Source organism: Mus caroli, chromosome 6, assembly GCF_900094665.2.
Source record: "Mus caroli chromosome 6, CAROLI_EIJ_v1.1, whole genome shotgun sequence".
Lineage (NCBI taxonomy): Eukaryota > Metazoa > Chordata > Mammalia > Rodentia > Muridae > Mus > Mus caroli.
In genome coordinates this window covers 140,500,592-140,524,051 of record NC_034575.1, presented here as the reverse complement: position 1 = coordinate 140,524,051, position 23,460 = coordinate 140,500,592, and the positions used below count along the sequence as shown (strand labels likewise).

The window sequence follows — 23,460 nt, the reverse complement described above, 5'->3', positions numbered from 1 at the left end:
CTTGAAGTTGATCGTTACAGAGAAAATAAGGTTCATCTACTCTGCTCATTTCCCTGACGAAGCTTCTATAGTGGTTACTTTAGGTCCAGGTCTAAAACAGAGCAGTGAGGGCTACGGTGAAGATGTGAAGCCTGTGCTTTCAATCCTTTTGTGCTCTCTGCTCTCGATGCTGTCAGTCACAGTGTGAGACTCTACTAATACTTTCAATATTTATTTCTATCAAATAGCAGGTTTTCAATATTTATTTCTATCAAAAAACTTTGTGAGTAGAAAGATATAAATTGCCAGTGAAACTGGACAGTAGACAGTTGAATCAGCCAAACCATGCGATTCAATAATGGTGTTAAAATCTCAACGATAGAACAATCTTCATTAATTTAACCCTATCATAGGATAAAGACAAGCTCTTTTAAAAAGTCTAATTGATTTTTCAGGATTGTCTCCAAGTGATTTCAATGTGAAATTCTGGCAACTTGCTGGTTAAAATAAGGAAAACAAGGAGGAGACATTGCAAAGGATATTTCAGAGCGCAGTGGACAGAATCATAAATGAAAGCACGAGTTTTGGCTGCCTTAAGTGAAAATGTAGAGAGGGCTGTGGGTTCATTTTTAATCTGGGGAGAGAGAAGTAGGCTAATGGTCACACTGTGGAATTCTTCCTACCCGCAGAGATATGTTTTCTTCATGAATCCCCAGAAAGTGAAGCCTCCGGAAGACCTCCAGGACCTGGGTGTGAGGTTCCTCCAGCCATTTGTGAATTTACTGTCCAAAGCTACTTACTGGTGGATGAACACACTTATCATATCAGCTCACAGGAAACCTATTGATCTGAAGGCGATTGGAAAGTTGCCGATAGCGATGAGGGCAGTGACGAATTATGTCTGCCTAAAGGAAGCCTATGAAGAGCAGAAGGTAACAGCACTTGTCTTATACACCCCTAACCACACAGAATAGGCCTTGCGAATACCAAGGGACAAAGCTCAAATAATATCTGTGGCCAAGGGGAAGTAGGTGTTCTCCTTCTGTCTCACCCAGTAGTTTGGCTTTCTGTTAATTACGATTCCGGGGACAAAGGGGAAGGACTAATGAAATAAAGAGATGTCATGATTGTTGTCACTAATCACATAACTGTTTTTCTCTGGGACATGTGCTCAAGTACACATTAAAACTAAGCTCTGTGTCTGGAGAGCTGGCTCAGTGGTTAAAAGCACTGGCTGCTCTTCCAGAGGTCCTGGGTTTGACTCTCAAGACCCACAGGGTAGCTCATAACCATCTGACATTCCATTCTCAGGAGATTCAATGCCCACACATAGTCCATCCACATACACGCAGAAGGCACAACGCCCATGTATACAAAACCTGAAGTTGAACAATCCCATGTAACTAACCTGTTATCCTAGAATGTCTATGCTTCAAACTTGGAAACTATTCAAATTAAACGTTGAAGCACAGAACCCAGTGTTTGTTGATAATTTATGTGAGATTTCTTTGAAGTGCTTATTAATGAACATAGAAAAGTTACTCAAAGATACTTGAGAAGAATTAAAACGTATGAGCTATTGATACCTTTGCTTTATTCTCTGACAAATTCATTCATGGATACAATGTATCTTCATCCCATTTGCTCCTCACTCCCATCTTCCGATGTTTGAAATCCATCCTGTTACTATTCTAAACAGTCCTGGGTGGGATACCCAGCTCTAGATGTGTTTTTGTTGCAACCATCTTTACAATGTTGACCCCGCTGAATCTGTTAGAGGGTTTTTGGCAGTTCTAAGTGAAAATCAACTAAGTGTTTATGGTAAATGATGAAAATGACCTCGTGTCTCAGAATCTTGTGTTTTGAAACTGCTATTGCAGGAAAAGGTTGCTAAGAATGGGCCTGAGTCACTTTTCTGGTTTTCCTTGAGGAAAGTATTGCATCTACCACCTCCAGCCCCCATGGGGTTGGCTGGCTGGCCAACAAGCACCAGGGATGCCTACTCAGTGTTAGGAATTCGGCTCATCATGCCTGACTTTTTTTTCATGTGGTTACTGAGGATTGAACTCTGGTCCTCAAGCTCTCAGGGCAAGCAGTTTACCAGCTAAGTCAGCCCTACAGCCTTCCACCATGTTGAGTTGGCTTCTGTGTCACCATCGATGTTCAGGTCTTAAAGTCTTTAAAAACCATGGCTGATGTGTGAGTCAATGGTTTCCTTAAGCATGTATCCATTTTTCCTTCTTCATACACAGCCTCCAACAATTTAAAAATGAACGAACTCCTCTTTATGAAGCTGAGAAAATGTGGAAGATAAATGATGTGCGATAATGCATTTTAGCTTACAGGAGTGTGATTGGGAACCACTAACAAATACAAAACATCCAAACACATGAGTCTGTGAGACCATTATTATTCAAATCACTATAGTGTATTTGTGTGTGGACATGTTCATGCCATGGCTTATATACGAAGATCAGAGGACAACTTGTAGAAGTGGGTTCTTTCTCTTCATCACATGGACCCTGGGGTTGGTCTCAGCTCACCAGGCTTGGTGGCAAGCACCTTCACCCGCTGAGCCATCTTGTCTGCCCTATTCACAGTAATTTTGAAAGGAAACTTGATTGGAACCTCATAACAGTATGAATTTGTCCTTAAGAATCCTGTGTCGTCCCTTGACCACTAAGAACAGAGGTGTAGAACTGACTTGTACACTGCTTTGTATCGGTTTCATTGTGGCGGGCCCAGTAGTTACCTTTTGCATAAAATGCAAAGATGCAGATGTTCCCATGCTGCATTGAAGTCTCCACAATTATCATTGGGACTTCAGAGAGTACATCTCAGCTGCCGAGCGAGGTCAGCTGCGGTCCTAAGGTTTTACTTCAGTCTATTGTTTGTTTCAGAAAAAGGCTGCCGATCATCCAAATCGGACTCCCTCCATATGGCTGGCCATGTACAGAGCTTTTGGGAGACCAATCCTGCTGAGCAGCACATTCCGCTACTTGGCTGACTTGCTGGGGTTTGCTGGTCCTCTTTGCATATCTGGAATAGTCCAGCGAGTAAATGAAAAGACTAACACAACAAGAGTAAGTGCATGCTTTTAAAATTTTATTTATGTTTGTGTTAGCTACATTTGTATTTCTGGGAGGGCACCACGACCAAGGAAACTTAAAAGAAGAATGAATGTATTGTAGACATACAGTTTCAAAGGGTGAGTTTGTGACCACCACGGTGGGGAGTGTGGCAGCAGGCGGGCAGGCATAGTGCTAGAGCTGTAGCTGAGAACTTATATCTTGATCCACAAGCATGAGATTGAGAGAAAGCTAACTTGGAATGGCATGGGCTATTGAAACCTGAAAGCCTTCTCTCTGTGACACACCTCCTCCAACAAGGCCACACCTACTCTAACAAGGCCACACCTCCTCCAACAAGGCCACTCCTCCTCCAACAAGGCCACACCTCCCCATCCTTCCTGACCAGTTCCACCAACTCAGGTCAACTACTCAAACATATGAGCCTATGGGCAACATTGTTATTGAAATCATGGCAGTGTGTGGACATGTAGGTGCCATAGCTGACATGTGGAGGTCAATGACAGCTTATGGGCATAGAGCAGGTTCTGTGTGAACCCTGGGATTGATCTCAGGCCATCAGGCTTGGTGGCAAGCACCTTCACCTGCTGAGCCATCTTGCCTGCCTGGTTCACGGTACTTTTGAAAAGAAACACATTATTGGAAGATTACATTGCAATTGTCACTTTTTATTAATGCACAATTCATGTATGCTTATTTATTGAGGAATTTAATGGTTTTTAAGTTGAAAAAATTTTTCTTTTAGGAGAAATTACACACACACACACACACTCAATGAATGTATTTGCCCAGAAACTATTTCTAGGATTTGAAGCTTATAAACATTTAATAAGCACCATTTGTGTTGAGGAGCTTTGTGCAAAAATTAATTATTGGCAGTCTACACCTGAACTGCAGGGCCAGGAGAATGAAGATGGGGTAGGACTTGAGGTTCAAATGCACACTCAAGACAGATAAGGAAGGAAACAGAAGCATATTTTTATTAGACTTTATAAAAACACATCTTATTGGCATGCATTCACACATCTGTTGTTGTTGTTGTTGTTGGCTATTCAAACAAGCATTGACTAATCCCAAATTATCCATCTCAGTGATCTTCCCTGCAGTTAGAACGGCCATTCTGAAGCCACAAAAATAGCTTAGGGTCTTACACTTCATTGACGATTACATTTTTATTCACTTGACTATTTAAAAAGGAGGAGGAGGGGAAAGGAGGGAGGTGAAAAGAGGGGGAGGAGGAGGAGGAGGGGGAAGAGGAGGAGGAAGAGGAGGGAAGGAAGAGGAGGATGATGAAGACGGGTGAGGAGGAGGGTGAGGAGGAGGGGGAAGAGGAAGAGGAAGAGGAAGAGGGGGAGGTGACCACTATGACAGAGTCAGAACTACAAAACCTGTTTGTTCTATATACTCCTTCACAGCACTAAATTTCAGTAATAAAAATGAAGAATGTCTTTAATATTGTCACACATCTCCTTCACTGTTAGTGCCTGCTACTGTTGTGCACGAAGCTGAACCAATGCTTTATATCCCTGCGGACTCAGTCAGTTTTCTACTAAGATAATTTTTCACAAGTCATAATTTCTTCCTGGAAGTGACACAGGGGTGAGATAAATAAAACGGTTTAAAATTGGTTTCATTCATGTGAATCAAGATACATAGAACCTGGGGAAAGTTATCCCAGTCGGTAACCCAGGGTGATTTATAATTGCCATCCCAGCACAGGGGAAGTGGAAACAGGAAGGCCCCTGGGGCTCACCCACCAGCCAGGAGAGCCCAACTGATGAGCTCCAGGCCAATGTGAGCCCCCCATCCCAAGGCAAGATGGATGCTTGCATCGTGAGAGCATTGAGTTTTAAGTTGAGAGTCATGTATACTTTAATAAATGCAACTGAACATCTGGCAGATGGGAAGACTGGCTCAGATTTGTCTCCTTTTTCCCTTTTAGGATATGTTTCAAGAGACACTCTCATCAAAGGAATTTCTGGAAAACGCCCATGTGCTGGCTGTCCTGCTTTTCCTGGCCCTTATCCTACAGAGGACCTTTTTGCAGGCTTCCTACTACGTGACCATAGAGACCGGCATCAACCTCCGTGGTGCTCTGCTGGTATGCAGAACATGGGAACCTTGTTCTTGACATGCACTGTGTATTGATAAGCACACTAGCCAGCCAGGGAATGCCCAGAGTGGTCGCTGTGTTCACTTTAATATGATAGCCATGAGTTTCTAGGATCTACTTTAAAAATTACCACTTACAATAGTGGACTTTGCGACATTTTCATACATACATTCTGTTATACATTGTTTTTCTTTTTCCCCTCTTCTCCCCCTCCTTTCCCCCTCCTCTCCTCCTCCCCTTCCCTCCTCCTTCCCCTCTCTCCTTCTTCCTCCCCTGTATATTGTCCTCCCTCCTTCTGTTTTTGGGTTGCATATATTCAATCACCTTTTTGTTATCCTCTCTTTGGACCCCCCTTCCTTCTCATATCCCCCCTTTGGCTTTCAGATCTGTAACTTTTACTTAATGAGAGAAACATGGATTAATGTATAGGGAACTTTCAAAATAACACAGTAAGAAAGATACTTTAAAAATCTTGCATCTACCATCCCCATGGCTATTTATATGCTTAAAGTTGGGTGTATGTTATAATTCTAGAAAACACAAGCTCATATTTAAGATTATGATTACTTTTGAGAAGGTAGAAAAACGTATACTTTCAAAAAATTAATAATTATCATCTCAATTATTAGTTAGACATTATTAATTGACTAGTATTTCCAGTTTGCAGTCTGGTCTTCATCTTTTCCCTTTTTCCTTATAGGCTATGATATACAATAAAATCCTTCGACTCTCGACTTCTAACCTATCCATGGGGGAGATGACCCTGGGACAGATCAACAACTTGGTTGCCATAGAAACCAATCAGCTCATGTGGTTCTTGTTCCTGTGTCCCAATCTGTGGGCCATGCCTGTTCAGGTAGATCAATAGACATAAGATGCTCCGTAGCAGGGGGAAAAAACAATCAGAGCTGAGGATGCTTTGCTCCGGGAAGGTTAGACTGTTGGAATACTCTAGTGCTCTTAGGCCCTTGTAGACAAGGAATATGAGACTAAGGGATGTTAGAAGGTTAAAAAGTAGGGTGTGGGATTATATTGCTTACGTTCCAATGCCTGTGGTGCCCCTTGCTTACATTCCAATGCCTGTGGTGCCCCTTGCATGCACAGTAGCTGAGCCCCTCTACGTGATAATTCTTTAACTGCACTGTGAATAGTACCCATATTTTCTTGACACAGTTGTGGAAGTTGTCAGGTTTAAATAAGTCACTAGATCTGAGGCATCTGGAAACAAGGTCTTGCATTTCAAGGCATTTGGGAGCCTACCAGTTGTTAGCATCACTGTCCAGATCCACACCCAGGCTTGAACCCTTTCATTCTGACAGCACATCTGATCTATAGTGGTCACTTCCAACCAGCCCATGGCCTCACCTGACAGCAGATGGCAAGACGTCAGCTTTATAAGATGGTTGGACTGTGATGAGCTGCAGTGCTATTTGGTTATATATTATATAAACTAGTATTTTAAATTTTTGTTGGTTTGTTTGTTTTATGTTTTTTTTTCAAGACAGGGTTTCTATGTATAGCCCTGGCTGTCCTGGAGGCTGCAGAGATGGCTCAGCCGATAAAGGCTAGGCTCACAACCAAAAATATAATTTTTTTTTAAAGATGTGGCTTTCATCCCACCAGGTAAACAATGGCCAAAGAAGCACTTACAGTTATTTTTCTGTAAAAATATGGGTTGCCATGGGTATTTTTCATTATTTCAAAAATTTTCATCTTTATGCTGAAACTTGCACTGTACACTACACTTACTCAAAGTGTATAAATAATAAAAGTGCAAGTTCTTACAAATATTACTTATAGTTTGTTTTTAGTGGAAATTCAAATCCATAAAATACAAATGTTTGAACATAATAGATAGCAAGCCTGAACCAGCCTTGGCTAGTTCAGCCAGTTTGGGCTATGTAGCAAGTTCAAAACCAATGTCAGAAACAAAAAATAAAAACTTGATTAAAAAGAGAAAACTCTGTGTGATAAAGTAGCCCAAGAGATTTTATACCTGGTTGGTTTTATTTGTTTGTTTTATTTAAGTTTGCTTGATTGGGTTTAAAGTTCACCTGTGAAGTCTTAGCTGGTCTTGAACTCACAGCAATCCTTCTGCCTAAACCTCCCAGGTGCTGGGATTACAGGTTTTTGTCACACACCCAGATTTCTCCACAGGTTTGGCTACTAGCTTTGTTGTCCTAAGTGGCTTTGAGGGTCACCAGGTAGGTAGCCCTTGGCCCCCAGTGGCCCTAATATGCTCATGTGGAATGCTGCCAATATGTTCATTTCCACTACTTGGAAAGTTGGGGCAAGTCCAAGAGAAGCTAAAGCATCAAGTTCATAGTTGGTGATGGCCTTTTCCACCTCTGGGTGTTATTTCTTTTTCAAGTTTAGAGCTGCATTTTAGGGCCAGAAACACCAGGAGGCTGTTCTGCAGCTTCTTGAAATAGGTTGGTCCAATACCAGTTGTACACATTAACAAACATACTGAAAATACATTCCTTGCCTGTCCCAAAGAAGTCTTAGCAAAACCCAACTGTTACAGTTGAATTAATCCCCAGATAAACTTCACATGATAATTAAGAATGTCCATCCAGAGACTGCCCCACCTGGGGATCCATCCCTTATACAGTTACCAAACCCAGGCACTATTGTGAATGCCAACAAGTGCTTGCTGACAGGAGCCTGATATAGCTATCTCCTGAGAGGCTCTGCCAGTTCCTGACAACTATATAGTTGGATGCTTGCAGCCAACCATTGGACTGAGCACAAGGTTCCCAATGGAGGAGCTAGGGAAAGAACTGAAGGAGCTGAAGGGGTTAGCAGTCCCATAGGAGAAACAACAACGTGAATCAACCAGTACCCCCAGAGCTCCCAGGGACCAAACCACCAACCAAAGAGTACACATGGAGAGACCCATGGCTCCAGCCACAGATGTAGCAGAGGATGGCCTTGTTGGACATCAGTGGGAGGAGAGGCCCTTGGTCCTGTGAAGGTTCTATGCCCCAGTGTAGGGGAATGCCAGGACAGGGAAGCTGGAGTGGGTAGGCTGGTGAGCAGGGGAAGGGGGGTAGGATAATGAGTTTTCAGAGGGGAAATCAGGAAAGGGGATAACATTTGAAATGTAAATAAAGAAAATATCTAATAAAAATAAAACATTAGAAAAAGAGGGACTGTAAAACTGAATAGTCAATGAATAAAAATTGGAGTACTGAGTGAAAAAACAAAAACAAACAAAAAAAAAGAATGTCAATTCTCGATGACAGCATTTGTCCCCCCGCCGGCTCCTGCAGCCCTGCTCACTCTCCCGTTCCCCTCCTCCCTCCTAGATCATAATGGGGGTGATCCTGCTCTACAATTTGCTTGGGTCCAGTGCACTGGTTGGTGCTGCGGTCATTGTGCTCCTTGCACCGATTCAGTACTTCATTGCCACAAAGCTGGCGGAGGCTCAGAAGAGCACTCTGGTAAGTCGCGTCCTTGGGAACCCTGTTAGGGAGCTGAGCCGCTTGGTTTGATTTGTACACTTTTATAATATAAGAGGCCAATCCATCTCAATCTGGATCAATTCGAAATCATTGCATTTCATTTATTCCCCTGCTTCCAAACCGGTAACCTTTAAGCCTGGCTGGCCTGAAATTGGCTTTGTAGATCAGGCTGGCCCAAATTGACAGAGGTCTGCCTGCCTCTGCCTCCTGAATGCTGGGATTAAAGTGCTACCATTCCTGGCCTCATTTATATTCTTGCTCAGTGAATGTGTACTTTTATTACTCCAAAAGTACTTTTAGTCTGGTGGCTGGTCACCCTACATAGTAAAGTTCACTCAGGTATTCAGTATATGTTGAATATATTCTGTCGGCATCACCTGTGCTTCCTTCTTCCTCTCCCATCAACCCCTTCGTCCGTCTGTACAGCCTCACATCTAATTTCAAGCCATGCATGCACATGGATGAATTTTACGCATCTCTGTAAAATCTAGGACTCACAGATGACAGAAATCATAGCATTTGTCACTTTGGGTCTGATCTAATTGACTTAATATGAAGATCTCCAGTTTGTACCCATTGTCCTGCCAGGAATGTAATTTTGTTCTTCCTCTTGGTGGAATGACATCTATGGTGTATCTCTACACATTTTTTTATCCATACCCCTGCTGGTGGAAAACTCACCTACTGTGATTGATGTTGTATTGGTAATGATGTGCAAGTGTCTCTGTGATGTGGTCAGGTGGAGTCATTTGGGTGTGTAGTCAGGGATGCTATAGTTGGATCCTGTGATAGCTATAGCTTGAGTCTTTTTTGAAGAACTCCCGCACTGGTTTCCATAGTGGCTGCAGAAGAGCAGCTTGAAAAGGTAGAATGAAAACTTGAGACTTGACTGTTTTTGTTTCTCACTGTGAGACTCCCAGGTGCTAAGCCCTTGGGACTTCTGTTTTGTTTTGAGACAAGGTCTCACTGTGTAGCTCTGGCTGTCCTGGAATTCACTAATATAGATCAGGCTGACCTTGAACTCACTGAGAGCTACCTGCTTCTGTCTCTCCAATGATGAGATTAGAGGTGTGCACCATCACAGCTGGTTGGATCTTTTAAGAGAAAAAGAAACTTGTCAAAAATGACTCTTAAGCCTTGGGTGTCAGTTATGACCCAGAAGAAATGAATTGAGCAGGAGTCACAGATCAAGTGTGATGCATCTGAAGTTCAATTCCCGACAATGGTATGTGTGGTTGCTTGAAACCTATTGGTGACAGTGAATCCCATGGAGTGTATTCATGGTCATGAGTAGACAGTCCTTACTGACACTTTCTGAATTAATTTTACTACCATTAAATCATTTTGGTTGAGCAAGCATTGGCTTTTTGCAAACAACCATTTGCAAACAGTAATGTTATTGCCAGTGAGTGTTTAGAACAAAGCTTGATCGAATGTGAGCGAGGCTGTGTGTAAATCAGACGTCACAGGTGGGGATGTTGAGTAAGGCTGTGTGTAAATCAGACAGGTGGGGTGCTCCTACCAAAAGCATTGCTCCTTCAGTTGGCATTTCTACTATGACAAGGAGGCTTGTATGCTATACAAGTGGCAGATTGTATTGCCCCCACCCCCAACCCCTCTTGTTTGTCTGCTGCTCAGGCAAGGTGACTCCTTGTGTCTGTGTTTGTCTTCACGGTTCTCTGAGCCACCTCCCCTTTTACTGTAGCATTCAAACACAGAAAGACATGGAACAGCAGCACAAATGGAGACAGGTCACCCCTCAAACATCTGTCTTAAATTTCACTGCTCACGAGCAATCATTTGATAGGCATTTAAGGTCACATAGAAACAAAAATGACAAATAAAATACAGCCAAATGGCCACCTTGCTTTCTTCTGTCTGCCCTTCACTCTATTTTGATGGTTGTGGAGATTCCTGTATCTCGTTGGATGTTCTAGCATACTATTGAGTTGGTGGAGGCAGTTAAACTAATGATCAAATTGAGAACATTAAATCCACCACAAATTCCTCTGAAGTCACTCTGATTTTTAGCTTTAGACAAGAACATATAAAGAAGTAACAGAAATATGCTGAAAGTAGATTCAGGCTCAACTACAAGTCTCTGAGGAAAAATGTGAACTCATCCCACACTAGCCCCTCACAGCTTCAAAGAGGAAGCAAAGTGCATGCCTTCAGGTCACACTCATCCTTCTGTGGTGGTGTTGAGTATAGTCAACTGGGGCTATCTCAAGTCCATCACACTTGTCCTTCTGTGTTGGTGTTGAAGGCAGAGTGCAGTCAACTGGGGCTATCTCAAGCCCATCAAGTGTTAGCACTCATTCTTCTCTCACCTGCACTGTTACTTGAGGATATCATGTGAAGCCAAGAAACTCACTTTTATATAAACTAAAGAAAGAGAAGCGTGTGTGTTTCTAGAAAGATCTCCTTCTTCACTTCTCCATTTTAAAGCCAAGGAATATTATTGCATTGGCAACACACACACTAAAGTTGGCATGATTCAAAGACTGTGTGTCTAGCACCTGGGTGTGGATGACACAACCTGAAGAAGCATTTTATATTTTGTGTGCATTTGTGTGTATTCACGTGTGTCCACGTGCGTGTGTGAGTGGCATATGTATATATGTGAATGTGTATATGTGTGTAGGTATGTGCTTGTGCAGGTGTATGTATAATATATATTAATGCATGTGTGTCCATTTCTGTGTGTGCACATATATGTGTGTAATGTATCTGTGTGCATGGTGGTGTGTGTGCACTTGTATGTATGTGCATATTTGTGTATGCATGCATATGTCTATATATGCATTTATGTATGTGTCACAATACTAAAAGGAAATTATATTGGGAGAGGAAGATATCTTAAAGGAGAAAGGATAGAGAGGGTGTTGGAGCACATGTAGTAAAAAAGCATAAGGTGGGATCGATTGGGAGAGGAACAGGATCCCGCAGAAGGGAAGAGAGGATGTGAGGAGGAGAGGAAGGAGGGGGCCAGACAGAGACACAGTATAATGGCACATATGTATGATGAGGCCGTGATGAAACCCATTACTTCGGATGCTGACCTAAAATGTCAGAATGAGTGAAGTTGAGATTGCATCACAGTGAGCCTGAGCTACCCCTGAGATTTTTCTCATGCGATTCCTGGCTGTGCCAGTCAGAGCCAAGACCTCCTGAAGGTGCGTGAGCATCTCTGGGCCCTGCCTCTTGTGTGCCATTGGCTGCATCTTGCCAATGTCCTCCTCTGCCTTCTAGGATTATTCCACCGAGAGGCTGAAGAAGACGAATGAGATACTGAAGGGCATCAAGCTCCTTAAGCTGTACGCCTGGGAGCACATTTTCTGCAAGAGCGTGGAGGAGACACGGATGAAGGAGCTCTCCAGCCTCAAAACCTTCGCGCTCTACACGTCGCTTTCCAGTGAGTCTTGCTGTCACGCCGAGTGACCACTGTGCACAGGGTTAAGTTTGGCTTATAACCAATGCCACTCTCTAGTCCTCAATGGAAGCTGAGTCTATACAGTTTTACCCAGTGTCCACTGACCACACGATGCTCTTCACACCAAAGATAAAGACCAGTGCAAGTACAGGGCTACGGTCCGGGAGACCTGAAGCTAACCCTTTGCACGGTGTTTCTGGCTGTGATACTTTATAGACTGAGATCTTTGCTACTTTTAAGACTTTATTTTATGTAATTTGATGATTGTGTGTAGACATGCAGACTAGTGGCATGTATGTGGTGGACATGCACACTAGTGTCATGTGTGTGGAGGTCAGGGGACAACTTTGTGGAGTGAGTTCTCACCGCTCACCTTAAGTGGCTGCCAGGGATGAACTCAGGTCTCCAGCCTTGGGCAGCGAGTGCTTTTACCTGCTGAGCTGTCTCACCTGGTGGTCTGAGCTCCCGGTGAGATGTTCATTCTTCACAGCAGGAAAGTCAGCTGCTTCCCAGTAAAAGGGCAGCTATTTCTTTAAATTGACGTGACTATCATGCTAATGCCTATTTCAATCTCTAAATCTTTTAAAAGTAGGTGCTCTTGGTTTGGTTATCTATTTTTTATGTATTTATTTATTTTAAAGACAGGGTTTCTCTGTGTAGCCTTGGCTGACCTGGAACTCACTCTGTAGACCAGGCTGGCCTCGAACTCAGAAATCTGCCTGCCTCTGCCTCCCAAGTCCTGGGACTAAAGGCGTGTGCCACCACGCCCAGTGGTTATCTATTTTTGAGGGCACTTCTGGCAGACTGACCTGAAGACTCAATTAGGGAAGAAAAAAACCTTTCAAGTGAAAGAAGTCAAACTTTATTGGCACACAACCTGCTTTTCTAGTAGGTTCTTAAGAACTTTTGTATGCTGTGTATCTGTCTCTAAGTACAGACTCAGTGTTTTCTAGAGCTTTGGGCTGTTGTGCCCTGAGTCCATGGGAAACCCAGATGAACCCCAAAACTGTGAAGTCCGCTGCAACTTGCAAAAGAGTCTTTTATTGTTTCAAGTTTGAACTTGGATCGCCTGCCTGGCAAAACGACCCTGAGTCCAGAAAACACTGGGTTTATATACAGTATAGTTAGGAATCCTGTGAATGTTCACGGAAAAGGGGAGTAGAGGGCTGTGATCATTTAGTGGAATAGTACTGAAGTGGGAGGCTGGGGTAATGGGTGTCTGTTCAGGGACTAATTTTATGCCTAGTCTTAACTGTCTGTGACCTGACCTCTGTTTACCTTTTTTCCATGGTCTCCCTTTAGCTTGTTATTTCTCTAAGGTCTCAAGGACAGGCACAACAGGGCCTGTATTAGTTTAATTCATATGGACTTAATCAAATGCCACCTATTCATATTTGATTTTATTTCTGAGGCATTTTGTTCCCAAAGATCTTTAAAGACATGGGAAGTTTGTTTATTATTTTCTTTTGAGTTGTAAATGGCTTAAGAAGTTTGTGATGGTATGCACCACTATTCTGAAGTGGAATTGTAGTCAGTATCGAGGGCAGGGCATGCTCTATTTTATGTGTCATGAAAAAGTCTCCACACTCACAGGGTCTCATGTCTACATAACAGTGGTGCCAGACTTGATAAAATCCTGTGGCTTCCAAAGAGGATCCTTACAAACATCTACCTGGTTTTACTGTGACCCAAACACTATTATCATTGGTGGCATATAATTATAGCCCAGCCCTTGGGACCCTAAGGTAGAGGGATTGCCTTCAGATTCAAGCCAGCCTGTGCTACATAGTAAATTTCAGTCCAGCCTGAGCTACAAAGTGAAAGATGTCTCTGCAGCTAAAAGTACTTGTTGCTCTTGCAAGAGGACCTGGGTTAAGTTCCCAGGTGGCTAACACCAATCTGTAAATGCAGTTTCAGAGGATCTGATGCCCTCTCTTGGCATTCTCAGGGAACTGCATACATGTAAGGCACATACATACACTCAGGCACACACACACATGCACACACACACACACACACACACACACACACACACACAAACAAACAAATTAAAAATGTATCACTCAATCTTCAAAACAAAACAACAAGAAAAACAAACAAAAGAAAAAACACACTATGCTAAACCCTCTAAAATTCTGAGTTGCCTTTGCGCTGTGGTTTAAAGGATGGGGGAAGATAGGAAGGCAATTATTAATTGAAAGGTAGGAAAGTGAAAATTAACAACCCCTGTTGGATTCTGAACATGAAGTAATGTCAAATTCTCATTTACATCTTCATAATAACAAAATTTTCATAACTTAAAATTTGTTCAGGAGACCAAAGGAAATATAACCTGTAAATGCTATCAAAAATGCACATTTTACATATTGTAATGATTTGCACCATTAGAGGATTATTTTATCTGAATTCTGTTGCTTGGAACATTTAATAAGAAAAAATTCATAATCCCTAATTAAAGAAAATTACTTTCTGCTTAAAATGTGTATGTGGGAGCACATACAACTACAGATGAGGAGAAAGCCCCCAGGGACGATTGGCGAGTCCAGGCAGAGCACTCTGATTGCGCTCTGCCATTCTTGTCTACACGGAGAGTAAAAGTAATAGTGGATGACTAAGTTAAGCGGGGAGAATGGTTTCCGAGGTCATTGACGGAGAGGGAATGGTTTTGTGTTCAGTGATGGGGTGGGGGTTGGAGGGAGGAAGAAAGGTTTCGAGGTCAGGAGGAGAATGGTTTCGAAGTCAGTGGTGTAACACATCTGATTTCTTCCCACAGTCTTCATGAACGCAGCAATTCCCATCGCAGCTGTTCTTGCGGTAAGACACGTTTTCTTCCATTTAGAAATAGAAGTAGCTCGGTGCTCATGAATGACTTCCGGCAGAGAGTGTGTGGGCGGCCGTGACTGTTACTTCCCATGCCTCTTCCTTCTCCGTAGTTCCCAGTGGTTCTAGTCCAGATTGCTCAGCCATGACACCATGGTCACTTTGGTTTGGATAATTCTTTGCTGTAAGAGGAAACCCTTAGCATTAATATAAACAGTGGTGTCCCTGGCTTCTACCCTACTAGATATCAGTACCTCTCCTAGCCAGGACAATAAAAATGATTCCCAAATGTAGGCAAATGTCCTTCTGGGATTAAAACTAGCAGTGGTTGTAAAGTCTCCAACTTGATCATACCTGGTTCTCATATGTTCTTATAGCAAAATAGCTCATATTAGAAACCAGGATGTGTTAAATGATCCTCTTTCTCACTAACATGCCAAACTCAGCCTCATGGTTTTTACCAGGGTGAATAGGTCTTCACTGGACTCCATGTGGAAGTGTTAATACAGATGCACAGTAGAGACCTTTGCATTGCTAGACATTCTCTTTGCTTAGAATAGGGAGTCTGGGCTGCTTGGAATGTATCTGGCTGGATGTAGGGGACCCTGAGTTCTCTGTCCAGTTTATTCTTCCCTACATAGTAATTTGATAGAAGTCACTTTCCTATTCCATAAATAAGCCGATTTGTCTCTCTCTCTAGTCTACTGCGAGGATCACATGCAAACCGTTATGCCTTCACCAATAGCCAGTATTGTTTGAGTATTTCATGCTGGCTGTGAGTTTGGGCTGAAGTAATTCCTTCTCATGGTTTCAGTGGACCTGCCAGCACAGTAGGATTCGCTAGGTTCATTAAGTTGAGTGTCAGCATGCATACCACTAAATAAACCCTTTTGTATGTGCGTGCAGACATTTGTGACACATGCGTATGCCAGTGGAAACAACCTGAAGCCTGCAGAGGCCTTTGCCTCTCTGTCTCTCTTCCACATCCTCGTCACACCGCTCTTCCTGCTGTCCACGGTGGTCAGATTCGCAGTCAAAGCCATCATCAGGTATGAATCCGTCAGTCAGAGCTATCGTCAGGTGTGATTCACAGTCAAAGCCTTCATCAGGTGTGATTCACAGTCAAAGCCTTCATCAGGTGTGATTCACAGTCAAAGCCTTCATCAGGTGTGCACTAAACAGTCCTGGTTCCTTTGATTATTGATGGTATGATTAGTGCCTGATAAATTCACAAAAGTACGAAGGGAGCCATGAAAATGATGTGCAAAGATTTCCCACTGTTAGAAGCTGATGACGTCAACACACAGTGTTTCATTTCCTATAAAATTCTTGTAGATTTGGGCACTTTACTTTTTTCTTTTTTTTAATCATTATATTTTTATTGTTTGAAACTATTTTCAATTTGAATATATTTTCATCATATTCTTCCCCTTCCCTAGGAACTTCCAGATCCAAATATCCATTCCACCCCCTACCCCAAACCAGGAAAAAAATAAAATCACCATTCCCTCAAAGCACCAAACTATGAACAAATAAAACACACACACACACACACACACACACACACACACACACACACACACACACAAACTGTGGAGTCCCTTACATGTTGGCCAACTACCCCTGAACACGAGAGGTCTATTCTGGAGTGGTTGATATACCCAAAGTCACGTTATTGGAGAAAGCTGATTTTTCCCTTCCCCAGTAGGTATAAAGGAGAGTTCAGTTGTTCAGCTTTACCTCAGTGGCTCCATTTCCATTTGTTCATTTTGTCCATTTGATTTTTTTTAATAATAACAAAATAAAATATAATAAGATAAAACAAAAATTATCACATGGAACTCAGACAAGACAAACCAACAGAAGGGAAAGAACCCAAGAAAAGGAATAAGAAGAGACTCAGTCATTTGCACAGTCTGGGATCCCATAAAACACTAAACTGGAGACTTAATATGTACACAGAGGGCCTGGTGTAGACCTGTGCTGGCCCTGTGTATGCTGCCTCAGTCTCTGTGGGTTCATATTAGCTTTGCTCATATTGATGTAGAGGCCTTGTTTGTGTGGTGTCCTCCATCTGCTCTGGCTCTTACACCCTTCTTCCTCCTCTTTCTCCTCTGGGGTTCCCTGAACTCTGAGGGGAGGGATTTGATGGAAACATTCCATTTGGGGCTGTGTTCCAAGATCTCTTGTACTCTGTGCATTGTCCAGGCTGTGGGTTTCTACATTTGTTTTCACCTGCTGCAGGAGAAAGATCCTTCTTACCAGCTGTTCCACAGTCCACTCTTTAGAAACAATCACATTTATTGAATAATCGGCTTTTTATTGAACACTTAGCATATCTTATATATCCCCCTAATATGTTTAATGTCAAGGCAGTGAACAGCTCTGTTTGCTTTGCAGTTTGCTCTGGTGGTTGGGTTAGGCCAGATTTCTATAAGTGATGGTGATAACTATGGTGGTACCTTAAAGGTTCATCATGAAGATGGTGATGGTGCTTTCTTTTGATGTGACACAGGTCAAAGCTTGCACGTATATTTAATATATTATCAATGTTACCATGATGTTTCCCACTGCAGCGGAACCAGTCTACAGGTGTACCAGCAGTAATGGGAGATTCCCAAACCAACAGAATAGGCTGCTTGGATTGTAGTTTAATCTGCCAGAAAAAAAATTCTAGCTCATAGTCACTGAAAAAAGAAAGACTTGAAAACTGTTCATTTTCTCTTTTAAATATGCTTACAGCCAGGGTAGACTGTCTCAGTTATCATTTGCCGTGACGTGTGGCTATCAGAGCATGTGTTATGTGATGGTAACCATTTCCCATTTCTTCCCTTTGTACCATAGACACAAATATGTTGACAAGCCACACTGTGCTGTCTGTGCCACCATCTGCTGTCCTAGACCATCTTTTAAACAAGGCAATCTTGACGTTGTATTTTATTCTCACTTTGCCATCTTGATATAGCTTATAGAATCCCAGCGTGTGCTGCAGACAGCCTTTGCCATATTTGTATATGAGTTTTGAAAGAAATATCTACATGCCTTGACACCGAAGAAAACTTGAACACTTAAGGGTGCACTCTGCCATCGACAGCAATGTAGAACACTTCAAAATAATAATTTCCACAAGGCTCATGCGTTACTGAGAAACCTAGAGTTTTATGCTCAATACCTTGATTGTAGGCAGCAGTTTATATGAACTTTTCAGTGACTAAATGCTTGACACCTCACTACGCAGGTGACTCTATCCTGGAAAGGGCCAAGTGGGGGGATGGTAACCTAACAGAGCGTCAGTCCTCTTCTCTGAACCAGACTCTCAGTAATTGTTCAGAAGCTCTTGGACTTTAGAGTTCAGACCCTCTGGCCTCAGCTACCTTCCTTTTTGCTCTCATTGTTCTGCCTTAGGGATGGCTTGCATAGATCACTGACTGAAGTCCCGAAGCCATGCTTCCAAATTAGGCCACACTCTGGAAGGGAAGCCGCTTCAGACGATAAAATTGATAAACGGCCAGAGTCTTCTATTTTGGTCCTTATTTTCATTTTCTCTATTTAATGGGCACCCCTTCCAGGGTTGCAGTCTTAATTAATTGAAACTTGGCTTTGCGCTAGAAGTTGAAGTGAAAATCAGCCTATAACTTACAACATATCATGGCTCTGAAAGAAGGAGCTTGCCAAACATTAAAAGGACTTTGAGAGTTGATTTGAAAAAGATAAAAGGGCTCTTCTTCAAACCCACAGTATACAATCCTGCTAATAAATCCTAGTGAGGTGGAAGGTGGATAATACCCTCTGTGAATTTATCATAGCCCTCCCACTTTATCCCTCTTGGGGAAAAGGCATTTGCCAGGCTGATAAAGCCCAGCATACTTTCAGGGCCCCAGGCCAGCTTCCCCAAGCCAGAGGCCAAACAAAATGTGCTTCTAAAAGCTCTCTTCTCTAAAATAACGTTCTGGGTTGATTTGCAGGTCCTACAGAGGTGGTGGGTCAACACAAGTGGCCAGATATTTTTCCCACTGGGTACTAGTTCTGGGAACCCAAACAAGCATTTTCCCAGTGTGGACTGGCCTCTGCATTTGCTTCAGTGCCTGGGAACCCGTGACTAGTCTCAAATGCCAGTTGGCCAGCAGTGAGCTGAGCTGCCTGTTTATAATTGGAGACTAAGACTTCAGTCAGCTGATTTTGAAATATCTCTTCAGGGCTCTTAGAAGTTATACACTCTCTACTGGACTCGTAAGTGCATTCAGAAATGTGGTGGGTTAGAATGGGCTGAAGCAAACTCATATAGCTCTGCTCTGTGTGCATGAGGAAGCTTGGAAGCTCTTTACCCGAGGAAACTCAGTGCCACGAGGAGTTCCTTGCTCCAGGCCAAGCCCTACACTTTCTTTTCAAATAGTTCAGTTCAGTAGCCAGGTGCCCTTGTCACAGTCACAGGGTGGAGCATGTACACACAGACACATGCCACACACCTGTTATGTTTATAACAAAGTGGGACAAAGAGGCAAATTTTATTTGGCACATGATGTCTTGGCACAGCCTCAACCCACCCACACTGTTTGAGTTTTAGGGCAAAGTGCCACAAAACAGACTAAAGAGAAGTCACTTGTTACTTAAAACCTGACTGCAGTTCCAGGGAATCCAAACACCTTCTGGCCTCTGCAGGTAGCAGGCATACAGGTGGTACACAGAACTACATACAGACAAAACTCCCATACACATAAAATTAAAATAAAAAATAAAATTTTTATAAAAAAGAACAGGGATGGTGATATATCCTCGGAGTCCCAGGACTTGGGAGGTAGAGGCAGGAAGAACAGGAGTTACCCTCTGTTACATACTGAATTTAGGCCGTCTTGGGTTACCTGAGATCCTGCCCTAAAAACAAAAACTAGTTGAATAAGAGTGGTTTTTTTCCCCACAATGCTAAAGTTACTTTACTTCCATAGAAATAATTTATGTGTTTTCCCTTCTGGAGTAGAATATGTAATATTCCTTGTAGGTATTTGGTATTTGGTGTGTAATGCAGTAACTATGTCCAAAGATGTTATTTGCCAGAGGAGAAAATTGTTATTAAAGAAATCTCTCATTTCCAAGTAGCAACAAAAACAACAAGAACAATTTTGTCTTTCCTCTCATGTGCCTGTCGGAGCTGTTTCTGCTTGGCAAGTCTCCCATATCACCATCTGTAAAATAAATAGTTATTGATATTTATTATCAGGCATGCTTATACCTTGGCCAGGTCTCTGTATTATAATTGACAAGGCTTCATAATCACTATCAAAAACTATGCAGCTATTGGTCACACAATTGGTTATTCTGCATTAATGTAACACCTGTCCAAGGGTTTCAAGTCCTATTTGAGGGGTTGAAGTGATGAGTCAGTGGTTAAGGCCACACAGTGATCTTCTAGAGAACTCAAGTTAAGTTCCCAGAACCCGTCAGACAGCTCGCCATTTCCAGTTAGTCCAGCTACAGGGAATCTGATACTCTCTTCTATTCTCCCTGCATTCACATACACGCAGCTATAACAGATGGGTAGTAAAAATCAGAATAAATATTAAAAAACCAAAGTAGTATTTGAGAAGTGAGCAGGTGAACGTGTATAAATACAACTGCAAGCACATTTGTCAATTATCTGAACAGATGAGACATTAGCAGAGGACTGACCCTAACAGTGGTGAAGGCAGGTTAGCAAACTGACTTGTATCAGACATGCCTACATTCAAACTCTAGGCGTAGAGTACTCGTTCAATGCCATGTGTGATGTTGTCTGCTTGTATCTGGGGCTCAGTTTATCAAATGAATAGCATAATATTGTCTGCTTCTGAAGACTGATAAAAGCTAGAAAGTGCATAGAAATGGCCCAGAACAGCCTAAATACCGCAGGTCTTTGCACAAACTCCAGTTTTACTCATTTGACACCATCTTTACCACTTAATGCCCAAGCATTGCCCGTGGGTGTACATTCTCTGATAAACACTTCAAGTAGACCAGCTGCCTTAGCAATTCCAAAGAAGAAAGATCGATGGACATGAGCAGAGGGTTCACTCTGAACTTCAGGAGGCAAGGAAGCCAAAGGGATCCCTATACACAGAATGGTGTGGCCTGAGATGGCCATCAGTTCTTGAAAGAAAAGGGAGGCTGTCTGGTTCCTGGTGGCCTAAGGGCATGGCTGTGCTCCATAGCTCTAAAGGGCTAAGTGGCTCTTGACTAGTGGGAGAAAGAGGGAAAAGGAAGTTTATCAGAGGGAGCAGGCTGTAGAAGGGAGGGGTAAGTACCCTAGAGTGTACTTGGAAGACCAGCAGTGGTTTTATGTGGATGGAGAGATGATTCTGACACCAGGATTATCAGGGGATGCGGCTGGAAGATGATGGGGAAGATGCCGGAAGGCAAAGAGGCGCCATTTTATACCTCACAGCAGGCACCTCACATCAATAGCTTTGTAGTGTAAAGAACAACCCTGGTAGCCAGGCTGATGTTGCTTTACCTTTGGCCAGGCTTTGTGCATTTCCCATAGTTATTTGTCTCAATGGTTCCTGCGAGGACCTCATATAAGGGGGGGGGGCTTTACTCTTAATTACCTACTAATCTCTCACCAACATCACTGAGGAGTCACAACAATCACATTGAGATAGACCCAGAACGCAGAGAACCTCACTTTTAAAGGTGTTCACAGTCTAATGGACGGCCTAGAAGAAGAGAACAGGGAGGCTTGGAGGTTTAGCATTGGGCACCATCTCTATACATAATAAATGGAAGCACCAAAAATGGATGTGTATTAGTTTCATTTCTGTTGCCATGATAAAGTTTTCTGGTTCAAGACAACTTAGAGGAAGGAAAGGTTTCTTTCAGCTTTCAATACTACATCACGGTCCATCATTGCGGAGAGTCAAGGCAGGAGCTTGAAGCATCAACCGTAGGGGAATGCTGCTTGCTGGCTCAACTAGGGGGCTATGCTTGGCTAGCTTTTTTATTCTGCTTGGGGATAGTTGCCAAGGGGAATGGTGGGTCACCCACAGTGGGCTGGACCCCTCTGCATCAACTCACAATCAAGACAATCCCTACGGTCAACCTGATCTAGGAGATTGTCAACTGAGACACCAATCTCAGGTAACTCTAGGGTGTGTCAGGTTGACAAAGCTAGGGGGACAGGATGTTACGTAGAGAAGAGAAAGTTCTTTCCACTCCCAGTACAGCTGAGGACTCATGGCCTCTTGACGTGCAGCAACATTAGGGTTTATGAACTGTAAAAACTTCAGTGAGATCTGTGCACATACTAGAAAGGAGACATGGAGAATTGGATGCATCAGATAGACTGTATGAATCACTGTTTATCCTTTGAGTCATTGGACAAGCGTGCATATAGCAATGTGTTCCAGACACTTTTAGACCCAGAGGTTCAGACTCCTGAGTCTGGTCTTGGCGCTTGGGTCTGTGTTCAGAGCTTCAGAATGAGCGTGTTCAGGGATAATCTCGTGGGTGACCAGGGTGTTTCTTCAGATCCCACATTTTAAAACATGAGAGCACATGGCAGCGACAGCCTGCACTCATAAAAAACGAACACTTGTCCTTCAAGATGGATAGAACAGGTATAGGCAGCAGATGCTGGTAATGAAGACGCACAGTGATATAGTCAACGTTCTTCTTAGACAGTTACCTCATAGGGTTCCCTGATACGGCGTCTGTTGGTTGTTTTCCACAGTGTTCAAAAGCTGAATGAGTTTCTCTTGAGCGATGAGATTGGTGAGGACAGCTGGAGGGCCGGGGAGGGCACGCTGCCTTTCGAGTCCTGTAAGAAGCACACCGGAGTGGTAAGTGGCTTTTGGATTCTTTTTTTTTTTACCATACAGAGGACAGTCCAAACTAATTATATGTTTTCATATGGATTCAGTTAGAAGAAACTATAACTTTTGTTTGTCTAAATCTATGTGAAAAAAATGGCTACTTGCGCCTACAAAAATAAATCCTCACATCTAAAATACAGATATAGAAACACTGCCTCTATAAATTGGGAGAGAATAACCCTCTGATTGATTTAAAAGGGAATTGAGTGGTTGTTTGCTCTTACCCACTTCTGAGGATGTATTTTAGCTTAACATATGCAGTCTATTACCTGTTTTTATTTTCATCTCAGCACGCCAACTTTGCATGCATCAGGGGCTTGAACAAAGTCATAAGATTAGGAAGGATGTGAGACAGTGTAAAGCTGAGTCCTGTCGCTTTTAGGCCAGCAGGTTCACTTGTCCTTACCACAAACATCTATTCAATAGCTGCAAAGAGTCTGGAGGCAGTCAGTGTGTTCTGGACATGTGTCCCATGCAATAGAAAGCAACCACTTGTCACGGGCTCCATCCACTAGGCTTCCAGACACACGGGCTACCTTGTATTTGATGCCAAGAGCTAGGCTGTGGCTCTGAACCGGCACTCAAAGTCTCTCCCAGCATGATTTGTTTTCTTGCAGCAGGAGTCAAAAGATAAATTAGTTTGAAATTACAAGACCATTTCCTGCTGGGCGGTGGTGTGCATGCCTTTAATCCCAGCACTTGGGAGGCAGAGGCAGGC

The 23,460-nt window shown here is 42.9% G+C and overlaps 1 protein-coding gene across 6 annotated transcripts in view; it reads left to right on the top strand.

The window, feature by feature from the left end:
- The window catches only part of Abcc9 (ATP binding cassette subfamily C member 9), a 110,404-nt gene that overhangs the window by 15,277 nt on the left and 71,667 nt on the right, over positions 1–23,460 (top strand). For 5 of the 6 annotated variants that reach the window (XM_021164328.2, XM_029478465.1, XM_029478463.1 and 2 more), the window contains exons 7-15: positions 669–911; positions 2,880–3,062; positions 5,011–5,169; positions 5,882–6,037; positions 8,493–8,627; positions 11,901–12,063; positions 14,855–14,895; positions 15,808–15,950; positions 22,601–22,709. In XM_021164328.2, coding sequence (XP_021019987.1) covers positions 669–911; positions 2,880–3,062; positions 5,011–5,169; positions 5,882–6,037; positions 8,493–8,627; positions 11,901–12,063; positions 14,855–14,895; positions 15,808–15,950; positions 22,601–22,709 — 1,332 coding nt within the window. The remainder of the gene's footprint in view (positions 1–668; positions 912–2,879; positions 3,063–5,010; positions 5,170–5,881; positions 6,038–8,492; positions 8,628–11,900; positions 12,064–14,854; positions 14,896–15,807; positions 15,951–22,600; positions 22,710–23,460) is intronic. The other variant, XM_029478466.1, reaches the window with a different exon arrangement.